General features: G+C 43.8%; 1 protein-coding gene across 1 annotated transcript in view; it reads left to right on the forward strand.

Moving 5' to 3' along the window:
- The first annotated feature begins 1517 nt into the window (after window positions 1-1517).
- The window catches only part of LOC148509677 (nicotinamide N-methyltransferase-like), a 32535-nt gene continuing 7245 nt past the window's right edge, over window positions 1518-26807 (forward strand). The window contains exon 1 of the mRNA XM_088442945.1: window positions 1518-1665. Coding sequence (XP_088299071.1) covers window positions 1518-1665 — 148 coding nt within the window. The remainder of the gene's footprint in view (window positions 1666-26807) is intronic.

Genomic DNA, 26807 nt, shown 5'->3' on the forward strand with positions numbered 1-26807 from the left:
ATTATCACACCCCATTTACACCAATCTAACTAAGCTTTCTACCTACCCACAGTGCCTCAACAAATTAGAATTTTACAAGGTAAAATGTTTTTGACTGCTACCCACTTGTCCATGGCCATCCTTTTGGTGGTGCACTTTCTATGTAGAACAGGGCCCAAGTTCACGTTGCGAGCTCCTTTGCATCAAACTAAGTGACTTAAGATAATTATGCAAGAGGGTCTTTGAGAGAAATCTTTTTCTGACACGGGTGAGGTGACTATATAGATATGCTGGCTATGCCAGTGTTACCTTATTGTTTGTAGTCAGTACATTAATGTGTTCCTTGTTTGCAGTAGGGCTCAAATTCTAATGTTATGAAGCCACTGGTTTAAATGTAAAGTTTGCTACTTAATGGCTTTAACCAAAGAAAATATAGTCTCTGCATAACTGAATGTCAGTCTATGAGCAGCTGTAAGTTTTAAATAGGCTGTCACCTGCTGGTAACTATATATTTTTCCAGTTTTAAACTTAGAATTCCTAAATTGTTATTTAATCACTATATAAACACAATTAATCTTTACTAAACATAAAATTAACCACCACACTCAAAGGGGTTTAATTTAAAGACAAATTAACCACCACACTGAAAGGGGTTTAATTATCTAATCGGTCTTTTCAAGATTACTAATACCTCTTTTACACCAAAAACCCAGGTCCGACCTGGGTACAGACATGGGGCCTTATTCAGAGGCGCTCGTAAAAAGCGAGCGCTCGCTCTGAATCAGGGTGGCCACTTTTTTTTTTACCCGGCCTACTAGCCGCTCTCTAAGCTGTGGGTGACCACAGCATTATGCGCTTGTGAGCAGGTCTGAATCAGGCCCATGGTTGAAACCCTGGCCAGACCCAGCTCAGACACCATTTACTCAGCACCATTGATCTGGGTTATTCTCAGGTCAGCTCCATTCACACTGAACCCGGGTCTGCACTGCTAATCTTGTGAGGTCATAATAAGTGGGAGGTGACTGCTCCACAACCACCAATCAGCTAATTTTAGGCATGATCCAGTTCAGATAACCCAGGTTGCGCCGTTTACACTGGACCAATACCCAGGTCCCTGGTAACTACCTGGGTTGGATTGCTGGGTCACTGGACAAGGGTTATTTTTCAGGGACCCTTTTACACTGAGCTGTGACCCGGGTAGATCCAGCAATATCCCAGGTTATTGCTCTGGTGTAAAAGAGGTATACAATGGAGTGTACAGGTTTTAATCATAAACTTACACAAAAAACTGATATTCAAAACACCTTGTAGCGTTGTAGCACTATCACCTGGTTAGATCAAATATTTACTCATCATTAATTGTCATAAGATTTCTGCATATAGTGATACATTTATAGTCAAGTGTATTAGTAAATTCTAATGAGTGTAAATAACTGTAGGATTCTGCTGCATATAAAGAGAACAGCCATACATATTACTATAAGGCTAAAGATACAGGTCAGAGACTCATCCCGTCCTGTGTGATAGAAGACAAGAGAATGGAAGCCAGACCCAATATGAAGCTTTATCATGTGCATGGGATGGATTCCAGGGACTTCCTACAATGTTACTTTGAGGCAGAAAGTGCATTTAAAGACGAGTTTATGGTATTTCTTATGGAGAAGCTGCACAGCCCATTAGTAACAGGTGTGTATTCTGTATATATTGTTATGATTTCTTAGTGTTTTGTTTTTTTATAAAATTTGCAAAAATCTGAAAAAAACTTTTTACATGCTGTCATTATGGGGTATTGTGTGTCGAATTTTGAGGACAAAAATAAATTTATTCCATTTTGGATTAAGGTTGTAACATAACAAAATGTGGAAAAAGTAAAGCGTGATGCGCTGTAGATATATATAAATACTAAAAAAAAAAAAAAACCTTAAAATTCCTGTGTTTGCCCGTGACCAGGTACAACCATCTCACCTGTCCCTGATACATCACCATAAGTGGGTGCAGGCTCAGGTAATCGGGTGTGTGAAACAAACTACCTGCCCTAACCACACCCCAGCAACATAAGTTACCCGCTCTACCCTCCAGCCACAATAATACACACTACGCACCCTACTCTCTGGCCCCAGGGACCTACACTACACGCCCAACCTTCTGGCCCCAGTGACATACACTACCTACCCCACCCTTGGACACAGGGACATACACTACCCATTCTACCTCCCAGGTGACAGGGATGTACACTATCTACCCTGCCACCCCACCCCCCAAAGCCTTAGGGACATATACTACCGCCCTACCCCGAAACCCCTAAAACATATAGTTAAAACATACAGTACAACCATCCCTGGCCTCCAGGACATTCAGTAAACTGAACATTCCCAGCCCCCCTAAACACCTTCATGGCTTCTCTCCTTATTTATTTTTAAGTAGTTTTGTATTGATCATGTTTATATTCTATTTTATGAACACAATACATTTTGTGTGCTTGCTTGAGAATAGAATTAAATATAAAAAATGACTCTGGTTCCATAATAGGTGCTGCCCTTCCTGGACACATGCTACATCTCAGCCCCATGTACTGGCTATGCCTAGTCCCCAGACACACTTCTGTACTGCAAGATTGGGGTCCTCACAGCAAGTGCCTGCTCTGGGTGCCGCAGCTCTAAGCTGTGTACAGGGATAACTATATTTGCTGTGCAGAATGGGAACAGGTGACACTTTCCCTGCTCACAGAGAGATGTTACTACAGACGTCACTCCCTCCCATGGTGCTTTGTCTTTTAGGTGGAAGAGCACCAACCCACCAAACAATACGCACACAGCACAGAAATGGCTGCAGACTCGGGAATTATATAAATATCTTCCTTTTATTGAATTAGAGAAAATTGAGGAATACAAGAAAATGTTTTGGGTATAGAGATATTTATGAAATAGTGTGGTATATTGTGACAAATCCCACCAACATGATTGGACAAAGTAGATCACACGATGTGCATTATTTCCCAATGACCACACATCTCAAGCCTGATCTACTTCTCACTTTTATCAAAACCTCATCACAAAGCCACAGCTGTATCACTCCATAAGTGTAAACACTAACATCACTCACAGAGACTGCTCACAGAAAAGCAGCACATAACTGCCTCACTGACAAACATACAGTATACATCACCGCCTCACTGACAAACATACAGTACACATCACTACCTCACTGACAAACATACAGTACACATCACCATCTCACTGACAAACATACAGTACACATCACTGCCTCCAAACAAACATAGAGTACACATCACTGGCTCAGTGACAAACATATAGTAAACATCACTTCTTCACTGACAAACATACAGTACACATCACTTCTTCACTGACAGACATACAGTACACATCACTGCTTCACTGACAAACATACAGTACACATCACTGCTTCACTGACAAACATACAGTACACATCACTGCTTCACTGACAAACCTACAGTACACATCAATACTTCACTGACAAACATACAGTACACATCACTGCTTCACTGACAAACATACAGTAAACATCACTGCTACACTGATAAACATACAATACACATCATTGCTTCACTGACCAACATACAGTAGCATATCACTGCTTCACTGATATATATACAGTATACATCACTGCCTCACTGACATACAGTACACATCACTGCCTCACTGACATACAGTACACATCACTGACTCACTGACAAACATACAGTACACATCTCTACTTCACTGACAAACATACAGAACAAATCACTGCTTCACTGACAAACATACAGTATACATCACTGCCTCACTGACATACAGTACACATCACTGGCTCCCTGACATACAGTACAAATCACTGCCTCACTGACAAACATACAGTACACATCACTACTTCACTGACAAACATACAGTAGCACATCACTGCTTCCCTGACAAACATAAAGTACACATCACTACTTCACTGACAAACATAGAGTACACATCACTACTTCACTGACAAACATACAGTAGCACATCACTGCTTCCCTGACAAACATACAGTATACATCACTGCTTCACTGACAAACATACAGTACACATCACTGCCTCACTAACATACAGTACACATGACTGCCTCACTGACATACATACAGTACTTATCACTGCCTCACTGACAAACATACAGTACACAGCACTGCTTCACTGACAAACATACAGTACACATCACTACTTCACTGACAAACATACAGTAGCACATCACTGCTTCACAGACAAACATACTGTATACTTCATTGCTTCACTGACAAACATACAGTATACATCACTGCTTCACTGACAAACTTACAGTACACATCACTGACTCACTGACAAATATACAGTACAAATCGCTGCTTCACTGACAAACATACAGTATTAATCACTGTCTCACTGAAATATATACAGTATACATCACTGCTTCACAGACAAACATACAGTACACATCACTGCCTCACTGACAAACATAAAGTACACATCACTGCTTCACTGACAAACATACAGTACACATCACTGCTTCACTGACAAACATACAGTACACATCAATACTTCACTGACAAACATACAGTACACATCACTGCTTCACTGACAAACATACAGTACACATCACTGCTTCACTGACAAACACACATTAGACATGACTGCTTCACTGACAAACATACAGTAGCATATCACTGCTTCACTGATATACATACAGTATACATCACTGCCTCACTGACATACAGTACACATCACTGCCTCACTGACATACAGTACACATCACTGCTTCACTGACAAACATACAGTACACATCACTGCTTCACTGACAAACATACAGTACACATCACTGCTTCACTGACAAACATGCAGTACACATCAATACTTCACTGACAAACATACAGTACACATCACTGCTTCACTGACAAACATACAGTACACATCACTGCTACACTGACAAACATACAGTACACATCATTGCTTCACTGACAAACATACAGTAGCATATCACTGCTTCACTGATATACATACAGTATACATCACTGCCTCACTGACATACAGTACACATCACTGCCTCACTGACATACAGTACACATCATTGACTCACTGACAAACATACAGTACACATCACTACTTCACTGACAAACATAGAGTACAAATCACTGCTTCACTGACAAACATACAGTATACATCACTGCCTCACTGACATACAGTACACATCACTGCCTGCCTGACATACAGTACAAATAACTGCCTCACTGACAAACATACAGTACACATCACTACTTCACTGACAAACATACAGTAGCACATCACTGCTTCCCTGACAAACATACAGTATACATCACTGCTTCACTGACAAACATACAGTACACATCACTGCCTCACTGACATACAGTACACATGACTGCCTCACTGACATACATACAGTACACATCACTGCCTCACTGACAAACATACATTACACAGCACTGCATCACTGACAAACATACAGTACACATCAATACTTCACTGACAAACATACAGTACACATCACTGCTTCACTGACAAACATACAGTACACATCACTGCTACACTGACAAACATACAGTACACATCACTGACTCACTGACAAATATACAGTACAAATCGCTGCTTCACTGACAAACATACAGTATTAATCACTGCCTCACTGACAAATATACAGTATACATCACTGCTTCACAGACAAACATACTGTATACTTCATTGCTTCACTGACAAACATACAGTATACATCACTGCTTCACTGACAAACATACAGTACACATCACTGACTCACTGACAAATATACAGTACAAATCGCTGCTTCACTGACAAACATACAGTATTAATCACTGCCTCACTGACAAATATACAGTATACATCACTGCTTCACAGACAAACATACTGTATACTTCATTGCTTCACTGACAAACATACAGTATACATCACTGCTTCACTGACAAACATACAGTACACATCACTGACTCACTGACAAATATACAGTACAAATCGCTGCTTCACTGACAAACATACAGTATTAATCACTGCCTCACTGACATACAGTACACATCACTGACTCACTGACAAACATACAGTACACATCACTACTTCACTGACAAACATACAGTACAAATCACTGCTTCACTGACAAACATACAGTATACATCACTGCCTCACTGACATACAGTACACATCACTGCCTGCCTGACATACAGTACAAATCACTGCCTCACTGACAATCATACAGTACACATCACTACTTCACTGACAAACATACAGTAGCACATCACTGCTTCCCTGACAAACATACAGTATACATCACTGCTTCACTGACAAACATACAGTACACATCACTGCCTCACTGACATACAGTACACATGACTGCCTCACTGACATACATACAGTACACATCACTGCCTCACTGACAAACATACAGTACACAGCACTGCTTCACTGACAAACATACAGTACACATCACTACTTCACTGACAAACATACAGTAGCACATCACTGCTTCACGGACAAACATGCAGTATACTTCATTGCTTCACTGACAAACATTCAGTATACATCACTGCTTCACTGACAAACATACAGTACACATCACTGACTCACTGACAAATATACAGTACAAATCGCTGCTTCACTGACAAACATACAGTATTAATCACTGCCTCACTGACAAATATACAGTATACATCACTGCTTCACAGACAAACATACAGTACACATCACTGCCTCACTGACAAACATAAAGTACACATCACTGCTTCACTGACAAACATACAGTACACATCACTGCTTCACTGACAAACACATAGTAGACATGACTGCTTCACTGACAAACATACTGTAAACATCACTGCCTCACTGACAAACACACATTAGACATGACTGCTTCACCGACAAACATATGGTACCCATCACTTCCTCACTGACAAACATACGGTACACATCACTGGCTCACTGACAAACATACGGTACACATAACTGCCTCACTGACAAACATACGGTACACATCATTGCCTCACTGACAAACATACAGAACACATCATTGCCTCACTGACAAACATACGGTACACATCATTGCGTCACTGACAATCATACAGTTGCACATCATTGCCTCATTCAGAATCCAGCACAGCAAATAGTGAGCAGACATGCCAGCCTTGGCCTTGTAGAAGCATTAAGCATTTCCTGCCAGTACCATTCACTTTTCATAATATTTTCTTACCAAAATGAACCACTTTTACACTGACAGTAGTATTAATGTACAACTGTTTAAAGCGCTTATTCTGAGTGTTCAACTCTGTTATCCAGTTAAATGTTTATTCGTTAAAAATAACTCAAATTATGCAGCTTGTTTAGAACTTTTTTTTAACTCTTATTTTATATTTGTTTGACCTAATATCATCTCCACATAGAACTATTTTGTCACAACAGGGACCATTTTATAAGATAGATATACTACTCCTGTGTGTGCCACAGCCAGGGACATATCGGGAATATAAAATAACCCTGGAAAAATCTCTTAAAGTGGCCCTATGTGCCCTATGTCCCTAGTTGTCCTTCCCAGGGATCTCATGAATTTTAAATAAACCCCCAGCTCACGTCTTCCTGAATCCTGGCTACTACTGATACCAGGCACTGCAGCCAGCCCAATGGTCTCCTCTCCACTCTGCTCACTCCCCAGGCTGTTACGTTAATTTCACAGAATGCCTGACTGTGACATTAAACTTTAACTTCACACTTCACAGCCTGGGAAGGGGACAGAGTGGAGAGGAGATGATTGGGGTGACTGCATATGACGGCGGGCCGTGTGTCTGACGTAATTTCTTGGCGCCTGACTTCTGGTCCCATCTGCCGTGGCTGCTCATGGTGTTGGTGAAGGCTATAAGGTTAGTGTATTTGCAAATGTGTTTTATACCCTGAAGACGATGAACTAAAATAGCATTGAAACGTTAGCATAATACCTGCTCATGTGATTTATTATATACCTGAGTGCCGTATATACAGTCAGGTGCATAAATATTGGGACATTGACAGAATTTTCATATTTTGGACTCTATTCACAAGCACAAAGGCTTTGAAATGAAACAAACAAGATGTGCTTTAACTGCAGACTTTCATATTTAATTTGAGAGTAATTACATCCAAATCAGGTGAACGGTGTAGGAATTACAACAGTTTCTATATGTGCCTCCCACTTTTAAAGGGGCCAAAAGTAATGGGACTATCATCTTAAAAGCTATTTCATGGACAGGGGTGGGCTATTCATTAGGCTGAAAAATCAAAACAATCCCATCAGAGAGATAGCAAAAACATTAGGTGTGGTCAAATCAACTGTTTGGAACATTCTTAAAAAGAAAGAACGCACCGGAGATCTCAGCAATGCCAAAAGACCCGGAAGACCAGGGAAAACAACTGTGGTGGATGACAGAAGAATTATTTCCCTGGTGAAGATAAACCCCTTCACAACAGTTGGCCAAATCAAGAACACTCTCCAGGAGGTAGGTGTATATGTGTCAAAGTCAACAATCAAGAGAAGACTTCACGAGTGAATATAGAGGGTTCACCACAAGATGTAAACCTTTAGTGAGCCTTAAAAACAGGAAGACCAGATTAGAGTTTGCCAAACATCATCTAAAAAAGCCATTACAGTTCTGGAACAACATCCTATGGACAGATGAGACAAACATCAACTTGTACCAGAGTGATGGGAAGAGAAGAGTATGGAGAAGGAAAGAAACTGCTCATGATCCAAAACATACCACCTCATCAGTGAAGCATGGTGGTGGTAGTGTCATGGCGTGGGCATGTATGGCTGACAATGGAACTGGTTCAGTTGTATTTATTGATGATGTGACTGCTGACAAAAGCAGCAGAATGAGTTCTGAAGTGTTTTCGGACAATATTATATGCTCATATTCAGTCAAATGCTTCAGAACTCATTGGACGGCGCTTCACAGTGCAGATGGACAATGACCCAAAGCATACTGCAAAAGCAACCAAAGAGTTTTATAAGGCTAAAAAGTGGAATGTTAGGCAATGGCCAAGTCAATCCCCTGACCTGAATCCGATTTAGCATGCATTTCACTTGATGAAGACAAAACTGAAGGGAAAATGCCCCAAGAACAAGTAGGAACTGAAGACATTTGCAGTAGTCTGGTGATGTCTATGCATTCCAGACTTCAGGCTGTAATTGCCTGCAAAGTATTTGCAACAAATTATTAAAAAGTGAAAGTTATATTTAGGATTGCTTAGTTTGTCCCATTACTTTTGGCCCCTTAAAAAGTGGGAGGCACATATAGAAACTGTTGTAATTCCTACACCGTTCACCTGATTTGGATGTAATTACCCTCAAATTAAATATGAAAGTCTGCAGTTAAAGCACATCTTGTTTGTTTCATTTCAAAGCCATTGTGCTGGTGAAAAAAGGCCAAAATATGAAAATTCTGTCAATGTCCCAATATTTATGCACCTGTATATATATTAGGGGTGTGCATCGGCCACTTTTCGTGTTTTGGTTTTGGATCTGGATCTTTCTTCGTGTTTTGGATCTGGATTGGTTTTGGCAAAACCACCCTTCCTTGTTTTGGGTTCTGGGTTTTGTGTTTTCGATCTGTATTTTTTTGAAAAAAAGCATAAAAACAGCTAAAATCAAAGAATTTGTAGGTTTTTCTGCTCCTATGCTCTTATTAACCTCAATAACCTTAATTTACTCTCATTTCCAGTCTATTCTGAACACCTCCCACCTCACAATAGTGTTTTTATGTCCAAAAGGTTGCACCGAGGTAGCTGGATGACTATGCTAAGCGACACGAGTGGGCGGCACAAACACGTAACCCATCTAGGCGTGATACTGCAGTGGCAGACAGGATGGCAGTTTGAAAAACTAGACCCCAAACTGTACATAATGCAATGAAAAAAAAGAGGTGCAAGATGGAATTGTCCTTGCGCCCTCCCACCCACCCTTATGTTGTATAAACAGGACATGCACACTTTAACAAACCAATCATTTCAGCGCCAGGGTCTGCCACACAACTGTGGCTGAAATGATTGGTTCGTTTGGGCCCCCACAAAACAAGCTGGCAATTAATGTGTCCCTGCTCAAACTGGCACTACGGAGGCAAGATGTCATCCTCATCCTCCTCATCCACCGATTCCTCACCCTCTTCAGTGTGTACATCCTCATCCTCACAAAGTATTAACTCGTCCCCACTTGAATCCACCTCCACAGGTCCCTCTGTACGTTCTGGAGGCTGGTCTCCCTGGAAGAGCAGATAATTCATTTTGATGAACATCATCTTCTCCACATTCTGTGGAAGCAACCTCCTACGCCTTTCACTGACAAGGTTCCCGGCTGCACTAAACACTCTTTCGGAGTACACACTGGAGGGGGGGCAACTCAGGTAAAATAGAGCCAGTTTGTACAGGGGCCTCCAAATTGCCTCTTTTTCCTGCCAGTACAGGTATGGACTGTCTGACATGCCTACTTGGATGCTGTCACCGATGTAATCCTCCACCATTCTGTCAATGGTGACAGTATCATATGCAGTGACAGTAGACATGTCAGAAATTGTTGCCAGGTCCTTCAGTCCGGACCAGATGTCCAAACTTGGTCCTGCCTGCCCTGCATCACTGCCAGCGAGTTGCTTAGGATACCTACGTTTTTTCCTGGCAGCCCCAGTTGCGGGAGAAAATGAAGAAGGAGCTGTTGACGTGTCAAGTTCCGCTTCAGCTGACAGTGTATTCACCAGCAGGTCTTTGCACCTCTGCAGGCTTGTGTCGGCCGGAAAGAGAGACACCACATAGGCTTTAAACCTAGGATCGAGCACGGTGGCCAAAATGTAGTGGTCTGATTTCAACAGATTGACCACCCTGGAATCCTGGCAAAGCGAATGAAGGGCTTCATCCACAAGTCCCACATGCCGAGCGGAATCGCTCCATCTTAGCTCCTCCTTCACTTTCTCCAGCTGCTTCTGCAAAAGCCTGATGAGGGGAATGACCTGACTCAAGCTGGCAGTGTCTGAACTGACTTCATGTGTGGCAAGTTCGAGGGGCTGGAGAACCTTGCACAACACGGAAATCATTCTCCACTGTGCTTGAGTCAGGTGCATACCCCTTCCTTTGCCTATGTCATAGGTGGATGTATAGGCTTGAATGGCCTTTTGCTGCTCCTCCATCCTCTGAAGCATATAGAGGGTTGAGTTCCACCGCGTCACAACCTCTTGCTTCAGGTGATGGCGGGGCAGATTCAAGAGTGTTTGCTGGCGCTCCAGTCTTCGGCACGCAGTCGCTGAATGGCGAAAGTGGCCAGAAATTTTTCGGGCCACCCAAAGCATCTCCAGCACGCCCCTGTCGCTTTTCAGAAAATTCTGCGCCCCCAAGTTTATTGTGTGAGCAAAACATGGGATGTGCTGGAATTTGCCCAGATGTAATGCCCGCACAATATTTGTGGCGTTGTCAGATATCACAAATCCCCAGGAGAGTCTAAGGCCCTCATTCAGACCCACTCGCAAGCGGGCGCACGTACGTTAGGCGTACGTACAAAAATATTTAAATTCAATGGCTCGCTCGTATTTTCGTTCGCATCTAAAATTCCTCCCAAAACTCTGACGACCCCTCCTCTAACTAACGAGCGTACGAAATAGCGAGCGTACATCCCCGAAATGGCTTGAAAGGAACGCACGCACAAGTATAAACAGGAAGTGGCCTTGTCAGATGTCGATTACCTGCTCCTTTATTCTGCCTACCTCCATCAATCGTATCATGCCAATCAATGTATCAATTAGCTTAATTGTTTGTTTTTTTCAACACAATGCAAGAAACTTTACTCTTGTCCGTGTTTGTGTTTACCCGCAGAATACGTACGGATGAAACATTCGCTTTTATTGTTCAAAAAACATGTGAACCACAATTAAACAATTGTACTATTGCTGTGGATCCCCGCATATTTCCCTGGGTTCATTTCTTTATTTAAATTTGCTTACGCATGTCACTGCATCAAGCCTATCATAACTCTCCAGAGATTTCTGGCCCTGTCGAACACATGACTCATACACTAACCAATAAAATTGCTCCTGTTAATTTCCAAAATACATTAGCCAATCAGAAAATTTTTACACACTTTATCAAAAATGATTTTTAAGAAAAACACCATTGCCATCATGAGAGCCTCCGCATTCACCAGGCGCGAGCTGCTGGTGCTTACGGAGGTCATGGATCGCCGGATCACCAGCCAACCTCAACCCATGACCAAACGGCAGAAGCGCTCCGCGTATGCGGAGGCACGGTCCCGCCTGCGGTCCTTCGGCTCACGCCGCAACATCGGGCAGCTGGAGCGCAGGTGGTCCGACCTGCAACGGCGAACGCCCCGCTTGCTGGCATGCTTTCGCATGCAGATCCTGGCAAGTAAGTGTTATGTATTGTGGTTTTAATGTTTGTGTTTGTGGGGCAAACTGCGTGTGCATGTTTTCCTGTCTGTTCTATTTATTATTTGTACTCATATCTGCGTGTGCATGTTTTCCTGTCTGTTCTATTTATTATTTGTACTCATATCTGCATGAGCATGTTTTCCTGTCTGTTCTATTTATTATTTGTACTCATATCTGCGTGTGCATGTTTTCCTGTCTGTTCTATTTATTATTTGTACTCATATCTGCGTGAGCATGTTTTCCTGTCTGTTCTATTTATTATTTGTACTCATATCTGCGTGAGCATGTTTTCCTGTCTGTTCTATTTATTATTTGTACTCATATCTGCGTGAGCATGTTTTCCTGTCTGTTCTATTTATTATTTGTACTCATATCTGTGTGTGCATGTTTTCCTGTCTGTTCTATTTATTATTTGTACTCATATCTGCGTGAGCATGTTTTCCTGTCTGTTCTATTTATTATTTGTACTCATATCTGCGTGAGCATGTTTTCCTGTCTGTTCTATTTATTATTTGTACTCATATCTGCGTGTGCATGTTTTCCTGTCTGTCCTATTTATTATTTGTACTCATATCTGCGTGTGCATGTTTCCCCTCTATTTCTGATTTATTCATTCTACTGCTATTTGGCTTATTTGTTGTTTTTTTATTTTTTTTTAGTTTTGTTGCCCGGATTTGTCCATAAACTAACCGCAATTTCTTTGTCATATTTTAGGGGGACAGCCAAGACTCCGCCGTCACCGTCCGTCCAGACGGTGTTCCCGGCCACTATCCCCAACCCCCAGCCAACACTCCACCCCAAATCTTTCCCCTATTCCCCACTCCTCCCCATCCTTTCCAGACCCTCTCCCGGAAATGTCGGGCCTCCTTCCCCTCCGTCCCACTTCCCCCTCTCCTCCACCCACCCCTCTTCCAATTACCCCCTCCCCGGAGTCCATCATAACTCCTCCCCATTCTTTGGGGAATGACGGATCCTCCGAGGAGGATCATGGAGGTATTTCCGGAGCTCCCGTTTTGTCTCCCGGTATGTTTTTTTTTTTTTTTTTTTTTAAAGCACAAACTGTTTGTATGTAATCATGTGTCGTGCCTTTCTTCGTGTTTTTGTGGCTTGACTTTTGGTGATTTTGAAGGTTTGCCTTTACCTCTTCCTGGTGATTTCAACATACACATATCATACCTGTGGGAATTTGTACCTAGGCCTTGTATTTTTGCCAGCCCCCCCTTTTTTTTTTTTGGTTTGGGTTTAGGAGTGATTTGGTTGTGTTTTTTTTTTTTAATGTGGATTCCCTATTGTTGTATTAACCCACACACTTTTCTCACCCACAGAGGAACAGAGGCGTCGGCAAGAGGTGGCGGATTGTGTGGGGCAGATGCGCCAACATGTCATCGGCATTCTGGTGGCCCTCGACCGGCTGTCTGGCCTCCTTCGGCAGTAGTTTTTTTATTTTTGTTATATTTTCAAAATAAATTTATTAAGACAAATATACGTTGTGGCTCATTTTTAAAAACCAAAACCAAGATAGTTTAGCATGACATAAGTAGACTGTTCCTGCAAGGATTTCCCTTTTTTAAAAGTTAGATTGTGTTTTGTCTTTGTATGTCAAACAGACACAAGAAACACATAACAGTAACAATGTCATTTCCCTTTTTGGGTGTAGTGTCAATTACATATTTCTACATTTTCCAGGTTCCTAGTTGGTGCGCAAGCTGCTTAGGCCAATCTTACAAATCCCAAGGTTGGGCCAGGCTTCCATTTGGTGTGGATTGGGAAGCTGAAAACATATTTCAGTTTAGCTCAACTGGCGTCAGTACTGGTTTACCCCTTAGTCAAATGTAACTTGTGTTAACCTGGTTACACTTGCTGTTAACATCCCAAAAAAGGAAGACCATTTCACTCTCCAAACATTTATTCACAACATAACAGAGAAAACAAAGTGGTCACTCCCAAAAAAAGAACACAGTGATAAATTCAAATACAACACATACCAAGAAATAATTAAATAAAAACAAAAAATCAAGAACTGGTTGACGAAGGACCATGCCAACATGATTCCACAAACATGGCGTTGCGATATGGGTTCCAGAATATATGCCCAAAAGGACCAGATCCAGGTTTGGTAAGGGTAGCAGGAAGTAGTGAGCGTTGGAGTGCCAAAGATTATGTGAACAAACAGAAGATGGTGAGAAAAAAAAAAAAAATTAGATGTTCGCAAACAAACACAAACACATTAGGTATAAACACTGGAGTTTTGTTCAAACTTACCTAAAAAATCTGGCCACCACATCATCGCGTATGGCCCCCCCACATACTGACCTTCGACCAACCTCGGGGGGGCCATCCTCAGGTAAGGCATCCTCTGGCTGCATTGGGACACCACTCCTTATGGCAATGTTGTGAAATATCCCACACAGGACCACAATTTTAGACACCATATCCGGCACATACATGAGCTCGCCACCAGAGCGGTGGAGGCATCTGAATCGGCCTTTTAAAAGGCCGATACAGCGCTCCACCACTTGCCTGGTGGCTGTAAGTGCGGAATTATACGCACTTTGTGGCCCTGGTGTGGGAGCCAAATAAGGAGTGAGCAGCCAGGACATGCAAGGGTATCCACTGTCTCCTGTGAACAAAAATAGACCACATCAGGAACACTGTGTATCAAGCTTAACATTGTTATGTACTAAAGGTCTCCACTTACCCAGAAGCCACGCATCACCAGCTTGTAGGTTGGTTAATTTCTGCCATATCCCTGATTGCCGGATGACGAAGGAGTCATGAGCACTTCCGGGTAATTTAGCATTCAGGGACAGGATCTGGAGGGAGGCATCACATACCACCATTACATTCAGGGAGTGATAGTGTTTACGGTTTCTAAATATTGCCTCCAGCCGTGCTGGAGGCTGAAGTGGTATGTGAGTACCATCCACAACCCCTATGATGTGTGGGAAGCCAGCTATTTGGTAAAAATTGGCCTTGGCCACACTAAGGGCACCCATATCCAAAGGCAATTTAATAAAATGATGGAGGTGCTTGAAAAGTGCCTCCATCACTGCCCTCAGGATCCGGGAAAAGGAGGATTGGGAGATGCCCGCCACTATTCCCACCGTTGTTTGAAACGATCCTGAGGCACAGAAATGTAACACCGCCATAAATTGCGTCAGTGGTGGTATTGCTGTTGGACTGTCAATTTGCCGCTCAAGATCACTTTCTATTAATGAGAGAGTGTCTATGATGATTTTGGGAGGTAGACGGTAGCGTCTTAAAACCTCATCATCGGGCATTCCAAAAAGGGTGACACGTGTTCGAAATATCTGGGGCCTTGCATGCCTACGATGCCTACGCCTGGGACGAGTTTGAGGTTGGTCGTCTTCCGGGAGCAGGGCCAGAACAATGCGCCCCAGATCTACCTGAAATTCAAAGTTTACAATGTAAGGCTTTTGAGCCACCCCAAAAGTAACAAAAAACAACTTAGCTTTCTGATACCATCCATAGCTGCTTACATGCCGGGGTATTGTCATGATACGTATAAACTGTAAAAAAGCCAAAAATGAGACATCAAAAATTTAGAGGGTGAATTTTTGTTTTTCAAATTGTTGCAAGCCAACACATAAAATAGGCGAAACACACATTTGGCCATCGATGAAAACGACATTGCACACCGTACGTCAAATAGGGTTCAAATGGACCCCAAAAATGGAAAAGGGAAAAGCAAAACTGGTTTACATGATGAATAAGCCGCCAAAAATGCGTTAATTAGTTCGCAAATGCAAGTCACTACACCAACAGTCAAAAATGCGTTAATTAGTTCGCAAATGCAAGTCACTACACCAACAGTCAAAAATGCGGTAATTAATTCGCAAATGCAAGTCACTACACCAACAGTCAAAAATGCGGTAATTAGTTCGCAAATGCAAGTCACTACACCAACAGTCAAAAATGCGGTAATTAATTCGCAAATGCAAGTCACTACACCAACAGTCAAAAATGCGGTAATTAATTCGCAAATGCAAGTCACTACACCAACAGTCAAAAATGCGGTAATTAATTCGCAAATGCAAGTCACTACACCAACAGTCAAAAATGCGGTAATTAATTCGCAAATGCAATAAAAAAAATGGACTTACCCAACTCGAATATATAAGATTTCCAAAAAAAAGGTCTTTGGGTCCGAAAGCCAAAACAAACTAAAAAAGATGAAATTAGTGTTAAAAAAAAATAGCTAACCAAAAAACAGAAGTAGACACCAATTGGCCACAAATTAGACTGCACAAAACTTACAAAATCAGGAAAGGATGTGGAAAAAAGAAAAAAAAATGCGAACGGAAAACCAAAACAACTGTAGCAAACCAAACAAAAAACCAACTCTGCCAAATCCTCCAACCGCAAACAACCAAATCCAAACAACTTAACCGCCAACAATCCAACAACCCAACCTCGACTCCACACACACCAAGCCATAAATAGTGTTTATTTTCCCGCACAAATTAAGGATGAATCATAGGGACGCACAATCAATGATGCGGCCGCAAACAAAGGACGCATGTATAAATACGTCACGAAATCACATTGAATTTCTGGTTGATTTCATTCTGGAAGCAGAGACATGGCTTCAGACCAGGGAAACAATGGCCAAAAATCCGGCGGTAAGGCCTTCATGCATTTTGTCTCAATGATTATTTTAAAACAAATATATTGGTCAAGTTGTGAAGTGGCTAAATCTGCATATTTACCCAAATAGGTGAGGAGGATGACATGGAAGAGACTGCTGGCCCCAGTCAACCCGCCAAAGCTGCCAAAAAAAAAAGGCAGCCACATTTCACAAGCAAGGAGATGGAGGTTTTGATCCAGAAGTGCGTTGACATCCTGCCCCAGGCAGCCAGGAATATGAGCCAAAGCCAGAAGTGGAGAATGTGGGAGGAGGTCGCCGTTGCTGTCAATAGGGTGGGTGATTATGTCCGTCTAGCCCGGGATGTCAAACGGCGGTAAGTAAACACTTTCCCATCCTATAAACAAACCCCATTGTAAAAAAAAGGATAATGGGTCCAATTTCATTCCACAGATGGGCAGACTTCAAATATCGTCTCAAGCAAAAACTTGCCGACAGGGCTAGGCATGCAAGGGGGACAGGTGGGGGTCCCACCCCTGTGTCATTGGAGTTGACAGACTTAGAAGAGCTGGCACAGGGGTGTGTGCAGGCTGTGGAGGTGTTTGGCGTGTCCAACATGGATACGGACATGCCAGACTTTGCGGCTCCTCATGTTGGCCAAGGTAAGTCTTGTGATGTCACCAACTCTGAAATGCTATTGTGCCAATATGTAGATTCTAATGTGAGTCTTTTCGCAATTTTCCTAACAGAGACAGAGGCGGATGAGTCTGCTCCAGAGGGGAGCCTTGGCCGCAGAATTTCTGCTGGCTCTGCAGGGGAGGAACCAGTACATCCGGCTGAGGACCCTGCAGAAGCCAGTCCAGGGCGTGCCCCCTCACAGGCAGTGGGCCTCCTCACAGAACTCAATTTTAAATCGGATTGCGATACGGAGATTCTGCAGAGGATGGACGCCAGTCTGATACGGGTGGCTGAGGCCCTGGAGCAAAATGCTGCGGCCAACGTGACCATTGGTCAGGCCCTGGCGGAAAATACCAGGGCCAACATCCGCATCGCCGATGCCCTGGAGCAGCTCGTTCGCCAGCACATGGTGGAGCCGACCTCCCTTCCTGCCGGAACATCCGGATCCTACACCTCTGGCACAACATCAGCCAATCCTCCAAATGTGCCTAGCCCTGTGCCTAGTCCAGAGGCCACAACATCTGCCTCTGGACAGGCCAGCCCGATGGCATCCCGGACCCGGTCTGGCGCCCACCCTCACCCAGCCAAACGGGCGAGAAAACGGTGACAGCAATGGCGACTTTTCCCACACTCCTTCTGTGCTTGGCTCATATTCATTTCTGGTCAAAACTTCCCTCTCCTTTCTTGTGAAATGTTTTTAAATTTTGTATTTACGCTTATGTTAGCAGTTATGGTTTTTTTTTTTTTTTTTTAACAAATATCTTTGCCACAAAAAAAGGCAACAAAATATTAGGCCAATTTGTTTGTGTTTAAACAATAAATTTAAAACAAAAAACTGAGATTGTATTGTGACATTATTGTACAAATGGGTTACATTTAATCCTGGCCCTAAAGGCAAAAACTGACCCTCTTAAAAAAAAAAAAAGGCCTCTTTAAGGAACGTTTAAAAAATCACATAGCGATGCAAATTCCACAGTAAACCAAAAAAAAGGGGAGCTAATTAAAACATGATGACATTATTGTTACAATAGGCCATAACCAACAAATTGTGGCCAAAATAAAACACCAAAAATGTACGCTAATTGATTGTGTAATCATGACATTAGCAGCTCTGATTTCCACCTGCGTACGCTTTTGTGCTATCCCAATAAACTGCTTTCCAAACACATACCAAGCCGGTTTTCAATCCAACACTAATTACTTTACTGACCAGCCGCGATTAATCGCAGCACCATCGTTGAGTCCCGGGACGGAAGAGAAGGCCATCGCCAATGTGGTCGAGTAATCCTGACCCTAAGCTGTGCGAGCATTTTGAAGGGAAAGCGGATGTTCCAGTGACGTATGAGACGGTCCGAACACATTTGACGTTCGCATCTGCTAATGTATGTACGCCCCAAAAACGCCTCGCCACGCCTGCGTTTTTTCATCTCCACCCCCGTCAACACCCAAAAACGCCCTGTTCTGTCAATCACATTTGACATGTCACTTCCTGTACGCTATTTTAGGAACGAGAGAAAAAAAACTCGCAATCTGCCGTACGCACATGCGCAGTGTAACACCGACGCATGCGCGGTTAGTCAACATCGGAACGCAACGAGCGTACTGTTGTTAACGTGCGGCTCTGAATGAGGGCATAAGTGGGGTAAGCCACTGGGCGATGATTTCCCTCAGTTTCTCTAAGAGGTTGTCGGCGATGTGCCTCTTACTGAAACCGGTGATACACAGCGTAGCCTGCCTTGGAACGAGCTGGCGTTTCTGAGATGCTGCGACTGGTGATGCTGCTGCTGTTGCTGCATAAGGTGATACATCTACCCAGTGGGCTGTCACAGTCATATAGTCCTTAGTCTGCCCTGTTCCACTTGTCCACATGTCCGTGGTTAAGTGGACATTGGGTACAACTGCATTTTTCAGGACACTGAGGACACTTTTTCTGACGTTTCTGTACAGTCTCGGTATCGCCTGCCTAGTGAAGTGGAATCTAGATGGGATTTGGAACCGGGGAAACACTACCTCCAGCAATTGTCTAAATCCCACTGCACTAATGGCGGATACCGGACGCACGTCTAACACCAACATAGCAGTCAAGGCCTCAGTTATACGTTTTGCTTCAGGATGACTGCTGTCGTACTTCATCCTCCTCGCTAAGGACAGTTGGAGGGTCAATTGTTTAGTAAAAGTAGTGGTGTTCCTACTTCCTCTCTGGGATGATGAACGACTCCCAGCAGCAGCAACAGCAGCAGCGGCAGCAGTAGGCGTAGCAATGCAAGATCCTCTGGAGGAATCCGGGATAGGAGAGTCAGTCATGCCAGTGACATGGCCTGCAGGACTACTTCCGATCCTGACTAAGGAGGAAATTGACGAGGAGGGAGTTGACGGTGTGGTTTGCAGGCGCTTGGATACAACAGGACAACGGGATTTAGGTGTCCCTGGACTGCTTACGGTCTTAGCCAAAGTTTCTGAACTTGACAGTAACTTATTATGAACGCGCTGCAGGTGCCGTATAAGGGAGGATGTTCCTAGGTGGTTAACGTCCCTACCCCTACTTATTCCACCTTTACATAAGGTACATATGGCAAGACAGTTGTTGTCCGGATTTGGATAGAAATATTGCCAGACCAAAGAGGTGGAATGTTTGGTCTTCTGCCCAGGCATGACCGTGATGGGCTTTTTCATCCCACGGACAACAACTGTCTCCCCCGGAGCCTGATTTAAACAAACCACATCACCATCAGAATCCTCCTCGCCAACTTCCTCCTCAGCGCCAGCTACACCAGTATCCTCATCCTGTTGTACTTCAACAGTGACATCTTCAATTTGCATATCAGCAAGTGGACTGTGGGTGCTCCTTTCAGCACTTGCAGGAGGCGTGCAAATGGTGGAAAGAGCCACCTCTTCCCGTCCAGTGCTGGGAAGGTCAGGCATCGCAACCACCACCACACTTAGACTCTCCTTGGGGATTTGTGATATCTTCTTAGAAAGCACAGTTCTTCGCTGTGCATTTGCCAGCTTAACTCTTTTGATTTTTTTAATGGGAGGAGGGCTTCCATCGTCATGTGAAGCTGAACCACTAGTCATGAACATACTAGAGATCGACCTTAGCCGTTCCTTGCCACTCCGTGTCGTAAATGGCATATTGGCAAGTTTACGTTTCTCTTCAGCTGATTTAAATGTTTTTTTCAAGGTCATTTTCCTGAACTGTCATTTGGGATTGTATGTGCCCTCTATTATGACATTGGGCATCGCCCTTGGCAGACGACGTTGATGGCATGTTATCGTCTATGTCATGACTAGTGGCAGCAGCTTCAGCACTAGGAGGAAGTGGTTCTTGATCTTTCTCTAATTTATTTTTATCGGAGAAAGTTTGGTCATCCATTTATGTTATATCGATTTGATATATACGTGCAGCTAAACACAGAAAATATTTTTTTATTTTTGCTGGAGAGTAGTGCACTTTGTGGGTTACACCAGCCTTTAAGAAATGAGCCAGCCGGATCTTTACTTATGGGACACAGGCGCACGCTTGGCACTGCTCCTTTGTTGATGCACGTACGGCTACTGCGCACACAATTCACAAACACAGAAAATATATATTTTTTTGGTTTGGAGTGTACTTTGGGGGTTACAGCACCCTTTAACAGTCAAGCCAGCCAGCCCTTTACTTATGACACAGGCGCACGCTTGGCACTACTTTGTTGATGCACGTGCGGCTACTGCGCACACAATTCACAAACACAGAAAATAATTTTTTTTTTGGTTTGGACTGGAGTGTACTTTGGGGGTTACAGCACCCTTTAACGGTCAAGCCAGCCAGCCCTTTACTTAAGACACAGGCGCACACTTGGCACTACTTTGCTGATGCACGTGCAGCTACTGCGCACACAATTCACAAACACAGAAAATAATTTTTTTTTTGGTTTGGACTGGAGTGTACTATGGGGGTTACAGCACCCTTTAACAGTCAAGCCAGCCAGCCCTTTACTTATGACACAGGCGCACGCTTGGCACTACTTTGTTGATGCACGTGCGGCTACTGCGCACACAATTCACAAACACAGAAAATAATTTTTATTTTAGTTTGGACTGGAGTGTACTTTGGGGGTTACAGCACCCTTTAACGGTCAAGCCAGCCGGCCCTTTACTTATGACACAGGCGCACGCTTGGCACTACTTTGTTGATGCACGTGCGACTACTGCGCACACAATTCACAAACACAGAAAATAATTTTTTTTTTGGTTTGGACTGGAGTGTACTTTGGGGGTTACAGCACCCATTAACGGTCAAGCCAGCCGGCCCTTTACTTATGACACAGGCGCACGCTTGGCACTACTTTGTTGATGCACGAGCGGCTACAGCGCACACAATTCACAAACACAGAAAATAATTTTTTTTTTGGTTTGGACTGGAGTGTACTTTGGGGGTTACAGCACCCTTTAACGGTCAAGCCAGCTGGCCCTTTACTTATGACACAGGCGCACGCTTGGCACTACTTTGTTGATGCACGTGCGGCTACTACGCACACAATTCACAAACACAGAAAATATTATTTTTTTTGGTTTGGACTGGAGTGTACTTTGGGGGTTACAGCACCCTTTAATGGTCAAGCCAGCCGGCCCTTTACTTATGACATAGGTGCACGCTTGGCACTACTTTGTTGATGCACGTGCGGCTACTGCGCACACAATTCACATACACAGAAAATAATTTTTTTTTTGGTTTGGACTGGAGTGTACTTTGGGGGTTACAGCACCCTTTAACGGTCAAGCCAGCCGGCCCTTTACTTATGACACAGGCGCACGCTTGGCACTACTTTGTTGATGCACGTGCGGCTACTGCGCACACAATTCACAAACACAGAAAATAATTTTTTTTTGGTTTGGACTGGAGTGTACTTTGGGGGTTACAGCACCCTTTAACTGTCAAGCCAGCCGGCCCTTTACTTATGACACAGGTGCGCGCTTGGCACTACTTTGTTGATGCACGTGCGGCTACTGCGCACACAATTCACAAACACAGAAAATAATTTTTATTTTAGTTTGGACTGGAGTGTACTTTGGGGGTTACAGCACCCTTTAACGGTCAAGCCAGCCGGCCCTTTACTTATGACACAGGCGCACGCTTGGCACTACTTTGTTGATGCATGTGCGACTACTGCGCACAATTCACAAACACAGAAAATAATTTTTTTTTTGGTTTGGACTGGAGTGTACTTTGGGGTTTACAGCACCCATTAACGGTCAAGCCAGCCGGCCCTTTACTTATGACACAGGCGCACGCTTGGCACTACTTTGTTGATGCACGAGCGGCTACAGCGCACACAATTCACAAACACAGAAAATAATTTTTTTTTTGGTTTGGACTGGAGTGTACTTTGGGGGTTACAGCACCCTTTAACGGTCAAGCCAGCCGGCCCTTTACATTTGACACAGGCGCACGCTTGGCACTACTTTGTTGATGCACATGCGGCTACTGCGCACACAATTCACAAACACAGAAAATATTTTTTTTTTGGTTTGGACTGGAGTGTACTTTGGGGGTTACAGCACCCTTTAACGGTCAAGCCAGCCGGCCCTTTACTTATGACACAGGCGCACGCTTGGCACTACTTTGTTGATGCACGTGCGGCTACTGCGCACACAATTCACAAACACAGAAAATATTTTTTTTTTTGGTTTGGACTGGAGTGTACTTTGGGGGTTACAGCACCCTTTAACGGTCAAGCTAGCCGGCCCTTTACTTATGACACAGGCGCACGCTTGGCACTACTTTGTTGATAAACGTGCGGCTACTGCGCATACAATTCACAAACACAGAAAATAGTTTTTTTTTGGTTTGGACTGGAGTGTACTTTGGGGGTTACAGCACCCTTTAACGGTCAAGCCTGCCGGCCCTTTACTTATGACACAGGCGCACGCTTGGCACTACTTTGTTGATGCACGTGCGGCTACTGCGCACACAATTCACAAACACAGAAAATTATTTTTTTTTTGGTTTGGACTGGAGTGTACTTTGGGGGATACAGCACCCTTTAACGGTCAAGCCAGCCGGCCCTTTACTTATGACACAGGCGCACGCTTGGCACTACTTTGTTGATGCACGTGCGGCTACTGCGCACACAATTCACAAACACAGAAATTATTTTTTTTTTGGTTTGGACTGGAGTGTACTTTGGGGGTTACAGCACCCTTTAATGGTCAAGCCAGCCGGCCCTTTACTTATGACACAGGCGCAAGCTTGGCACTACTTTGTTGATGCACGTGCGGCTACTGCGCACACAATTCACAAACACAGAAAATAATTTTTTTTTTGGTTTGGACTGGAGTGTACTTTGGGGGTTACAGCACCCTTTAACGGTCAAGCCAGCCGGCCCTTTACTTATGACACAGGCGCACGCTTGGCACTACTTTGTTGATAAACGTGCGGCTACTGCTCATACAATTCACAAACACAGAAAATATTTTTTTTTTGGTTTGGACTGGAGTGTACTTTGGGGGTTACAGCACCCTTTAACGGTCAAGCCAGCCGGCCCTTTACTTATGACACAGGCGCACGCTTGGCACTACTTTGTTGATGCACGTGCGGCTACTGCACCCACAATTGACAAACACAGAAAATAATTTTTTTTTTGGTTTGGACTGGAGTGCACTTTGGGGGTTACAGCACCCTTTAACGGTCAAGCCAGCTGGCCCTTTACTTATGACACAGGCGCACGCTTGGCACTACTTTGTTGATGCACGTGCGGCTACTGCGCACACAATTCACAAACACTGAAAATATATTATTTTTTTAGCACTTGGGAGGAGATCCCCTGATGGACAGAGCACCCCCTGGACAACACTACAGCACCCCTTTAGGACTGGGACACTGCACAGGACTTTGGAGTGGACACAGCTCCTATGGAGAACTGACTGCACAACACAGTCCAGCCAGCCCCTATGGACTTTGAAGTAGTGGACACAGCCCCTATTAACAACAGCAGCACAGCACAACACAGCCAGCCCCTATGGACTTTGAAGTAGTGGACAACAGCAGCACTACACTACACTACACAGCCCTAACTCCCACCCTCCCTCTTCACTGTCCACAGCCGAGTGAGAAAATGGCGCCGACACGGGTACCTTATATAGGATCCAAAACCCGCGAGACTCGGAAGGCGGGATGATGACGTTTTGCCTCGATTTCAGATCCTAGTCATGCGGGAAAAGTCGAGCCTGACTCGGATCAGACTCGGATCGCGGGGGCTCGGGGGGGTTCGGATTTCAGAAATCCGAACCCGCTCACCCCTAATATATATATATATATATATATATATATATGTTCAGAATACACCCGAGCACTCCAGTGCCCTCCTCGAGGTTCGGTGCCCCCACAATATAGTCAAGTAAGCAGAATAGGCTGCACTTGGAGACTTCAATTTTTAAACAAAGAACCCCATGGCAGGGGAATTTATTTGTGCAGTCAACGTTTCGGGGATCGAATTCCCCTTCCTCAGGTCAAATACTGTAATACTCAAATAGACATATAAACCATTATCTTACCTTTATCCCTTTGTGCTAATCTGTGAAAGCCATTACCGGAGGTGGGAGAAGCACACCTGCCTGGCAGAACGCTGCCCAATGATGTCGGCCCTGCATGTTGTGATGTTGCCCAAGCAACCCTGATGCAGTCTCCTCCTCCGGGAACCGGCTGTAACAAACATACACATATAAGTTACTAATGTTTAATTTAGATAAAATAACACTAAAATCTAGCCAGACTGTGTTTGTCTTTAAGAATACTTAGCCAATACTATTATTACTGGCTACTGATGCCATCATTAAGTCTCCACATATGTCATCATTAAGTCTCCCTATATGTATATGGGTTGGGTATATGATGCTGGCACTCAGGATCCTGGTTGTCAGAATACCGTTGCCGGCATCTTTACAGGGTTAGGATACCGACACCTGTCAGTAAGTATCCTAACCCTACCCTACCCCTAAACCTAACACTCCCTCCCGACTGCCTAAACCTAACCTCTACCCTGCAGCCTAAACCTAATTTCCCCTCTAGTATCTAATACTCTTTAATATACAAGTACAATGAATGTTTAAGTTGCATAACCCCACAACATGCATACCCACATTTACACGGGATGTAGTCCGGAAGCCAATGGTCCAGACACTGTAATCCCAGCATGGTACTAATGACAAGTGTTGAAAACTCGACGGTTGTCATTATCCAGAAGCCGGAAGACCGACGCCTGGCATACCGAACGAAGGGCAACTGCAGTGGGGGAGAGTTAGGTTTAGGGCTCCCAGGGGGACTTATGGCTAAGCACCCCCACGGGAGGGTTAGGCACCCCCAGGGAAATGTTAGGGTTAAGCACCCCCCGGTAGACTTATGTTTAGGCAGCGGGGAAGTCGGCGGTTAGGTTTAGACACTTACAGGGTGGATTAGGGTTAGGAAATTGGGGGGAAGGTTAGGGTTAGGCACCCCTAAGGGAGGGATAGGGTTAGGGTAGGGAATTAGGTTAGCGATACTTACCTTAGAACGATGGGGATTTGAGCCGCTGGCCATGCGTCCGGCGGTACTACTTATCACACCCCATTTACACCAATCTAACTAAGCTTTCTACCTACCCACAGTGCCTCAACAAATTAGAATTTTACAAGGTAAAATGTTTTTGACTGCTACCCACTGTCCATGGCCATCCTTTTGGTGGTGCTCTTTCTATGTAGAACAGGGCCCAAGTTCACGTTGCGAGCTCCTTTGCATCAAACTAAGTAACTTAAGATAATTATGCAGAGTCAAGAGGGTCTTTGAGAGAAATATTTTTCTGACACGGGTGAGGTGACTATATAGATATGCTGGCTATGCCAGTGTTACCTTATTGTTTGTAGTCAGTACATTAATGTGTTCCTTGTTTGCAGTAGGGCTCAATTTCTAATGTTATGAAGCCACTGGTTTAAATGTAAAGTTTGCTACTTAATGGCTTTAACCAAAGAAAATATAGTCTCTGCATAACTGAATGTCAGTCTATGAGCAGCTGTAAGTTTTAAATAGGCTGTCACCTGCTGGTAACTATATATTTTTCCAGTTTTAAACTTAGAATTCCTAAATTGTTATTTAATCACTAT

This window comes from Taudactylus pleione, unplaced genomic scaffold (genome assembly GCF_031769625.1).
Source record: "Taudactylus pleione unplaced genomic scaffold, aTauple2 ptg000318l, whole genome shotgun sequence".
NCBI lineage: Eukaryota > Metazoa > Chordata > Amphibia > Anura > Myobatrachidae > Taudactylus > Taudactylus pleione.